At 52.2% G+C, this 9,384-nt stretch overlaps 1 protein-coding gene across 1 annotated transcript; it reads left to right on the top strand.

Moving 5' to 3' along the window:
- The first annotated feature begins 778 nt into the window (after positions 1 to 778).
- MAPK1IP1L (mitogen-activated protein kinase 1 interacting protein 1-like) lies at positions 779 to 8,825 on the top strand. Its single transcript, XM_015412099.1, has 3 exons — positions 779 to 803; positions 3,714 to 4,418; positions 7,433 to 8,825. The coding sequence occupies exons 1-3, from the start codon at positions 780 to 782 to the stop codon at positions 7,442 to 7,444; spliced, it is 741 nt and encodes a 246-aa protein (XP_015267585.1). The 5' UTR covers position 779; the 3' UTR covers positions 7,445 to 8,825.
- Positions 8,826 to 9,384: the final 559 nt, after the last annotated feature.

Consider the following 9,384-nt stretch of genomic DNA (forward strand, 5'->3'; position numbering starts at 1 on the left):
AATCCCCTACGCTTCCATGAAACTTGCTGGCAGTTTTAAGGCCAGTGACTCTCTCTCTCACCCTGACTTGCCTCCCAGGGTTGTTGTAATGACGAAAAAAGACGGGGGAGGGAGAACCGTGTCTGCCCTGAGCCCTCTGAAGGAAGTGGGGGGCGGGAAGTGCCGTCAAGACACGGCTGACTTATGGCGACCCCATAGGTGTTGTGGTTAAAAGCCCAGACTTCAATCTGGGAGAACCGGGTTTGATTCCCCCACTCCTCCACATGCAGCTGCTGGTGTGACCCTGGGCCAGTCGCAAGTTCTCTCAGGGCTGTTCTCTCAAGGGCAGTCCTCGAAAGAGCTCTCTCAGCCCCACCTACCTCAAAGGGGTGTCTGTTGTGGGGAGGGGAAGGGAAAGGAGATCATGAGCTGCTCTGTGATTCCTTCGGGTAGTGAAGGGCGGGGTATGAATCCAATATCTTCTTCCCTTCTTCTTTTCAAGGCAAGAGACGTTCAGAGGTGGTTTGCCCTTGCCTGCCTCTGCGTCGTGACCCTGGTCTTCCTTGGAGGTCCCCCATCCAAGTACTGGCCAAGGCCGACCCTGCTTCGCTTCCAAAATCTGACAAGGTCAAGCTAGCCCCGGCTGTCCAGGTCAGGGCTTTGAAGGAGGAGTCGGAGAGAGATGTCCTCGATAGGCGGAAGATGTCCCAGTTAACGTGTTCCATCAGACTCCCGCGAATGCTGTCTTTTTGGAGTTTAGAATTAAACATGCTTCTTTTCCCCTCCTCTTTTACAGGAAAATGTCAGCCACTGACGAGTTTTCGGTAAGTCGCCTGACCCGATTGCCAAAAAGGCAGCTTTCCAAAACTGTGGTCGAGTTGGGACTCTAAAGTAAAGCCATCCAGATGTTGTATCCAGTGATCTGGATACAAGCCTGAACCTGGGCAAAGTTAAATGTTAAGTAAGGAGGGGCCCGTGGCTCAGTGGCAGAGCCTCTGCTTGGCACGCATAAGGCCCCAGGTTCAATCCCCGGCATCTCCAGTTGAAAGGACCGGGCAGTAGGTGGTGAGAAAGACCTCGGCCTGAATCCCTGGAGAGCCCCTCTTGTAGAGCCTGTGTCTCCAGTCTGAAGCACAGCAGTGGCGAAGAATCCAGTAAGCCACGATGCAGGGCTTTAGTGATCTGCGTTTGACTTGACAGATTGCAAGTTTTGTTGCATTTCAAAGGGTAGCTGTGTTGGTTTGCAGTAGAAGACCTAGGTAGGCGCCTAGTAGCACCACAAGATCGATTTTATTACATAGGGCCAATGGCCATAACAAGAGGTTAGCACCACAGAGACCTTGGGGGCAGTGTTCCCTCTAAGCTGAGTGAGTGTGAGGTAGCTCACAGTTGTTTAGCCTCCAGCTCACAGATTTTTGTCTTAGCTCAGGAGGGATGGCTCCAGAGCAAACTAATTTATGCAGGAGCAAAATCGCTCACAGCTTTGATGCCAGGAGCTGCCGTGGCTCAAGTGGTTAAGACGCTGGACTGCAGACTGGAAGGTCGGCAGTTTGAGACCCAAGTGCCGCGTGACGGAGTGAGCTCCCATCTCTGGCCCCAGCTCCTGCCAACCTAACCGTTCGAAAGCAAGAAATTGCAGGTAGATAAATAGGTACGGCTTCACTGGGAAGGGAACAGCATTCCGTGCGCCTTGGTGTTTAGTCATGCCGGCCACATGACCACGGAAATGTCTTCAGACAGCGCTGGCTCTTCGGCTTGGAAACAGAGATGATCACCGCATCCCTAGATTCAGATTTGACTGGCTTTCGAGCAAGGGAAACCTTTACTAGCTCACAAAGCAGAATTTTTCCTCACAGGACTCCGCAGCTTAGAGGGAGCATTGCTTGGGGGTATAAACGTTTGCGCATCCAAACCCTCTTCATGGGCCCGCAACATCATATACGTCCTCGTGGCCATAGAGAGCTGGCTGTGTTCTGGCTTTAAGGTTGCTCTGCGCCTCCTTTGATTCGAATACTGTGCTTTGCTTCTGCTCACGGAACAGCGTCCTCCACTGCAAAGTATATTCATCTGGTGGTAGGCGCTTTCCACCCCAGCAAGACTCACGCCTCTCTTGAGCAGAAAGCCCCTGACGCCTGAAGGAACACATCTGCCAAGAGCAAATAGAAGTGTCTAAGCAGCAAGAAAAATATAGGATCTAATCTCTCGGTCGTATGTAGGCCCACAGTATACACATTTAAAATATCGAAAGATCATGTTGAGTAGGATGGGGAAGTGTCAATATTTTTTAAGCTTTTTGTCAAGATTTTCTTTGTGTCGTTTCCCCCCCTGCTAAGAGTCCCTGAATAAATGGGCATATAAAGAGGAGATGCTTTGAGCAATGCTCCCTCTAAGCTGTGGAGTCTTGTGAGCAAAAATTCTACTCTGTGAGCTACCGGCATTCAAGTTGTGAGCGAGCGATTGGGCTCCTGCATAAATCAGTTTGCTCTGGAGCCATCCCTTCATGAGCTAAGGCAAAAATGTGTGGGCCAGAGGCTAAAAAACTGTGAGCTGGCTCACACTAACTCCACTTAGAGGGAACGCTGGCTGTGAGCTGGAAAGTTATCCAGTGACCTCTGTGACTGGTGGCCAGCAGAAAAGCACTGCCTCAATAGCAGAAAAGTAGTAAAAAGCCCCAGTAGCACCTTTAAGACTAACAAACTTTATTGTAACATAAGCTTTTGAGAAACACAGCTCTCTTCGTCAGATGCCTCTGACAAAGAGAGCTGTGTTTCTCGAAAGCATATGCTACAATAAAAGTTTGTTAGTCTTAAGGTGCTGCTGGGGCTTTTTACCTTTTTGCAGCAGCAGACTAACACGGCTAACTCCTCTGGGTTAGTAGCAGAAGTTACTGCAAAATATGCCCCATGTCTTGTCTGGGCCTAGGAAGCAGCTGCATTGAGATTACCACTTAGGGTTGCCAGGTCTGGGTTGGAAAATACCTGGAGACTTTGGGGGTGGATCCAGGAGAGGGCGAGGTTTGGGGAGGGGAGGGGCCTTGGCATGGTACAAGGCCACAGAGTCCACCCTCCAAAGCAGCCATTTTCTCCAAGAGTGCTGATCTCCGTCAGCTGGAGATCCGTTGTAAAAGCGGGAGATCCCCAGGCCCAACTGGAGGCTGGCAACCCTATTACCATTTCAAGATCAGCAACATAGGTCTTGAAACAGACTAGACCAGGGGTCCCCAGCAGTGCTCCCCTGGTATGAGCCAGCTCACAGTTTTTTAGCCTCCGGCTCCCAAATTTTTGTCTTAGCTTGGGAAGGAGGGCTCCAGAGCAAACTTAATCGACACAGGAGCCAAACCGCTCGCTCGCCACTTTAATGCCAGCAGCTCACAAAGTAGAATTTTGGCTCACAAGGCTCCACAGCTTCGAGGGAGCAATGCTCATGACCAGTGTTCCCTCTAAGCTGAGTTAGTGTGAGCTAGCTCACCGTTTTTTAGCCTCCGGCTCACACCTTTTTCTCTCAGGTCAGGAAGGAGGGCTCCAGAGCAAACTAGCTGATGCAGGAGCCCAATCGCTCGGTCACCACTTTAACGCCAGCAGCTCACAAAGTAGAATTTTGGCTCACAAGTCTCCGCAGCTTCGAGGGAACATTGACCCCTGGTTTAGAGAACCAATAAACAGATGTGAATTGATACAGCGCTGAGCGGTGATGGAGTCTCATTCCCGTTTTTCTGTTTTGTTTTGTTTTTCAAGCTGGCGGATGCTTTACCCGACAGCTCCCCTGCCAAGAACGCCGCCTTGGGCACCACGAAACCCGCTCCCCAACCCGGGCAGCCCCCCCCACAAGCCTGGCCGGCCCCCAACCCCTGGAGCAGCCCCCCCAGCGCTCCCCCCACAGCCCCCTCCGGACTGCCCCCTAGCACATCCGCCTCCACCGTCCCGTTTGGGCCGCCGCCAACTGGGATGTATCCTTCCCTGCCCCCTGGAGCTCCCGCTCCTTTCCCTCCCCCCGGGTCTGCCTGCCCTCCCCCCGGAGGTCCGTATCCACCCCCGGGGCCCGTCCCCCCGGGGCAGTACCCTCCACCCAATATGCCCTTCCCGGAGCTTCCGAGGCCATACAGCGGTCCGGCAGACCCAGCAGCTCCCCCTACTGGTGTCGGACCGTGGGGGTCCATGCCCTCTGGGGGTTGGGGCCCCACAGTGGGAGGCCAATATCCCGCTCCCACCATGCCCTATCCACCCCCAGCGCCATATTCCACTCCTACCCAGACACCGGGGGCCGCACCTACAGTGCCGTGGGGGGCTGTCCCGCCAGGACCTTGGGGACCTTCGCCTCCGGGCCCATTTCCCCCACACGCCGGCTCCTACCCGGCTCCTGGACTGTACCCAACGCCACCCAATCCTTACCAAGTGCCACCTGCGCCCGCCGGGGCTCCATCCATGCCTGGTGGACCTCACGTGAGTACTTCCAACTTCTCCGTGTCTTGCTGTTTCTTCAGACGGGGGCCCCAGAGGATTAATTTGGGGTCTGCCTTTCTCACTGATGCTCGAGGGATTGAGAATAAAACGGCTGAAATTGTCGTGCCCCTGTATAGAACTGTGGTGCAGTCTCATTCGGAATACTGCCTAGAGTTCTGGTCACTGTATCTGAAGGAAGGACATTGCAGAGCAGGAAGAAATGCACAGGAGGGCAACCAAGACGATGAGTGTGTTGGAGCCCCTTCCCTCTGAGGAAAGGCTGACCAGTCTGGAATTTTTCAGTTTAGAAACGAGATGACTAAGGGGGGGACATGGTAGAGGTAGGTGAAATTATGCATGGGGCAGAGAGAGTGGACAAAGACAGTTTTTTCTCCCTTTCCCGAAATACTAGAACTCAAGGGCACCCCGTGATGCCGAAGGGCAGTAGGCTCAGGACGGACAAAAAGAAATGCAGGGGTTGATTAAAATGTGGAATTCACTGCCAGAAAATGTAGTGGTGGCCACAGGAATAGACAGCTTTAAAGGGGAATAGATAGATAGATTCACAAGAACTCGTGGGGACTCCATGAAATTGCTGATAAAAGGAAGTACTTCTTCACCCAAAGAGTGATGAACACATGGAATTCACTGCCACAGGAGGTGGTGGCTACAAGCCTGGACAGCTTCAAGAGGGAATTAGATAAACATATGGAATAGAAGTCCATCAGTGGCTATTAGCCACAAGGTATAGATAGGAACTCTCAGTCTGGGGCAAGTGATGTTCTGTATTCTCAGTGCTTGGGGGGGGGGGGCAACAGAGGGAGGGCTTCTAGTGTCCTGGCCCCACTGATGGACCTCCTGATGGCACCGGGTATTTTTGGCCACTGTGTGACAGTGTGTTGGACTGGATGGGCCATTGGCCTGATCCAACATTGGTTTCTCTTATGTTCTTATGTACTAGCCCTGTTGACTGAGGGGAACCTCCACATTCAGAGGCACTGATCCTGTGAATCCCAGAGCCAGGAGGCAGCATCAGGGGAAGGCCTGGGTCTCTGTGCCCTGTTGTTGGCCTTCCAGAGGAACTGGTTGGCCACTATGTGAGACAGAAGGTTGGACTAGATGGACCACTGGTATGATCCAGCGTAGCTCTTCTGATGTTCCTATGAAGGCCTCGGCCTCTCTGCCCTGTCGTTGGCCCTCCAGAGGAACTGGTTGGCCACTATGTGAGACAGAAGGTTGGACTAGATGGACCACTGGTATGATCCAGCGTAGCTCTTCTGATGTTCCTATGAAGGCCTCGGCCTCTCTGCCCTGTCGTTGGCCCTCCAGAGGAACTGGTTGGCCACTGTGGGAGACAGGCGGCTGGACTAGATGGACCCTCACTGGTCTGATCCAGCGGGGCCCTTCTTATATTCATAAGGCATATAGTCTCCATTAAAAACAATGTGACTAGAGCAGTGTAATACAGTGCTGTAAAGCTGTGTAATCCGCCTTGAATCCCGGTGAGAAAGGTCGACACTGTAAATAAACAAAACTGAGTAGCTACCTGGAAGCAGTGCTTCTGCATGCAGTACAATAGTGTGCTGTGGCATAACCCTGCCCTGACCCGGCTGGGCCAGGCTAGCCTGATCTCGTCAGATCCCGGAAGCCAAGCAGGGTCGGCCCTGGTTAGTACTTGGATGGGAGACCGCCGAGGAAGTCCAGGGTTGCTATGCAGAGGCAGGCAGTGGCAAACCGCCTCTGTTCCTCCCTTCCCTTGAAAAACCTTTTGGGGTTGCCCTGTAAGTCGACGGCGCTTTCCGCCACCACAGACAACTGCAATACATACAAGCAGTGAAACAAAGCTGTCGCTTGGCCGTTGTGCCCCCTCTTGCTTCAGGGAGAAGCAGCTTCCCGTTCCAGAAGGGGGGGGGACTTCCTGTTCTGGGTGTGCAGCTAGGACTGTTCGTAGGAATCTCGTGATTATATTTCAGATCACACATGAGAACGTTCCCATGATGACATGCCGTACACCCCAGGATTAATGCCAAATTTGCAGCCCCGGAGGGTAGTTTTTGAGTTCACGTTCTGTGCGGGCACAGAGGCCATATGAAGCAGATGGGAAAGGAAGCAAGTGGACATAAGTCAGTTCTTCAGGGCAAAGCCGTTCACTGCCCCAGAAATGAAAATGGCCCTGGCCAGAGAAGGACAATGGGTAGCCAGAGTCACTCCTCAGGCAAGGTCGTGATAAGCCATAGAGCTTCAAGGGGCCAAAGTGCAGAAGGGACGTTCTTCCAGACAGGAAGAGGAAGAGAATCTGCTGGGGGCGGGAGCTAAGGCAATAACTGTTTGCAGGATTCTGGGACCCTCCCATTCCCCTTTAGTTCTTTTATTGGTTGGGTGGAGACTGACAAGGGACTGAATCAATAGAGAGAGTCCATAAACAAAACCAGTTTATTACAATATATGCTTCTTAAGGACAGAAGGCACTTTAGCACTTACAGATCTTTTAGGATAAAAACATAACGTTTCCATATTCAGCACAGAATACTTCAACACGAACATAAGAACGTAAGAGAAGCCAATGTTGGATCAGGCCAATGGCCCATCCAGTCCAACACTCTGTCACACAGTGGCCAAAAATACCAGGGGCCTTCAGAAGGTCCACCAGTGGGGCCAGGACACTAGGAGCCCTCCTCTTTCCGTCAATTTTGGCTCCAAAACCTCTCATGGGCTTCTGGGAGTTGTAGGCCCAGCCTCACCTACTGCTACCCAGGCTCCCTGGGCCTAGTAGGCCTCTGGTGACACTTGGCTATCATTAACAGCCTTGCTCAGGTCTTGCAAACTGAGTTACGTATAGTGACTGATTAAAAAAAAAAAAGTAAATAAGCATTCAGTTTTTTAGTTGGATGGGTCTGATCTTTGAAGGTTAGACCTCTGTCTCCCGTTCACGGACCTGCTTGCCCCTCCAACCTAAGCATGTCGTTACCTTGGTGCCGCAGAAACCGACATTTTCCCAATTCCGTCTCTTGCAGCCCTACCGCTGAACTGGAGGGGGGCTAACAAAGTCCTTCGTCTCTGCCCGCGCCCACTATTTACGGACATTTTAAAAGAAACTTTTGTTTGGTAACCTTTTTTCGGAGTCTTGGAAGAACACGCCCGCCTCCTCCCGCGTGCCGTCCGAGGTGCGAAGGGGGCACTCTGCGTCAGCCAAACTCTCTTCCGCCGGGGAAGCCGTCTTCTCGTCGTCGGTCAAGGTGGATGGAGAACAGCAAGCCAATTGCTCCAACTCTGCGATCCTCACTCAGCTAAGGAAGCCCGTCTTCAGAGTCCACTGGAAGCTGCTCAGTGAATAAGGAGCTCTGTGGAATCGAGCCACGGGAAGGGCGTCCTTGCTTTTGCTCCTGTCTGTTGCTGCGACCACTCTATTCGCCGAACTTTATGGCAGTCGCTGGACCTGGTACACTCCCCTGAGCCGTGTTTTGCTTATTCATTGCCATAAATCCAACGTTTTTGAGAGGGGCTCTTGGAGAGACGTGCGCGACCCACACCGCAGTAATTCAACCAATTAAAGAGAAGCAATGTAGATGAAATTTGAAGTGGGGTGAGGGAGGGGGTTCACACAATCGGGCTCAGCTTTTTCCTGGTTTGGGGCGGGAGGGGAATTGTTGCAGGGAGGGGTTTGGATGCTTGACGCTCAGTTCAGAAACGCAAGGCAGACCAGGGGGGTGTCGAGGCCATCAGAATGTATATGGGAGAGGGACGTCTCTCGACTGATATTGTGGTTTCCATAAAAAGTAATGGGTTTTGCTTCTTCCGAGATGGCCTGTTTTTCAATCTGGATCTAAAGCTACTTGTGCTTTTGAGTGTGACTAACTTCCTGTTTTTACTCCGTTCCTATAATCTGTCTTTTGGATTCAGCGAGGGGAGGGGGTTAGGGGCCCAGAAGGGTCCATCCCTGCCCAGAACCTAACTTTACTGCAGCCCTGCTTAATAAACGAGCGGTCGTCATGTCGGAGTTCCACAAAACGTGGGCTTCTGGCTCGCTCTTAACCGTGGTGTGTTCTCAGCTTTGCCAAAGGTCTTATCCGGCATGAATCGAGGGGGCACAGATCTCTCCAGGTCTGCTCCTAGGAAGCCTTTCTTGTGTCGGAGAATTCTCTTGTCTGTTCTCAGGTGGCTTCGAGTTAACCGAATCTGCCAGGCATGGCAAACCTTTGGATACCATTGCAGTCGCGATATGTGCTTTGCTCTGCAAGGCTTTGGGGAGGGGGGCTCCCTTTTGACTTCACCAGGAGGCTCAATTTCCAATTTAAGCGTACCCTCCGCGGGGCCTCCGGGACGGTATCAGGAACTAAATGTGGTCAGGATCAGTGTTCCCTCTAAGCTGAGCTGGTGTGAGCTAGCTCACAGTTTTTTAAGCCTCCGGCTCACACATTTTTGTCTCAGCTCAGGAAGGACGGCTCCAGAGCAAACCAATTTATGCAGTAGCTAAATCACTCGCTCGCAACTTTAACGCCAGGAGCTCACAGAGTTGTAATTTTTGCTCACAGGACTACACAGCTTAGAGGGAGCATTGGTCAGGATTGGCAGTCTGGTTTTCTCAGCCTTGCAAACAAGTCCACAAGTTAGTAGCCCACAGTTTTTTTTCCCCCCAGTTGGGCAGGTGCCGTGTGAGCAGACCATAAAGTAAAAAGGGGGGGGGGGGACAAAATTACATATACGGTAAAGAAACTTAACCTGGAGATAATTTTTAGTCACCTGGGCAAGCCGACTTTAGGAAATCCTTTTTGGAGGAGGGGATTGCTGAGAGTAAACATTTCTGTTCCCGGGAATTAGTGGAATGGCGGAACTAGAATGCCATGGAAGTACCTTCCTTAGGGGGTCATGGAAGTTCGAATTTCTATGAAGCGTTACGACGGCTTCTGGAAGGGGGAGCGAACTCCGCTCCCGCCAGCAGGGCAGGGGAAGTGGCAGCGAGCCCACA

The sequence above is a fragment of the Gekko japonicus genome, unplaced genomic scaffold, assembly GCF_001447785.1.
Source record: "Gekko japonicus isolate JY-2015 unplaced genomic scaffold, Gekko_japonicus_V1.1 scaffold1515, whole genome shotgun sequence".
Lineage (NCBI taxonomy): Eukaryota > Metazoa > Chordata > Lepidosauria > Squamata > Gekkonidae > Gekko > Gekko japonicus.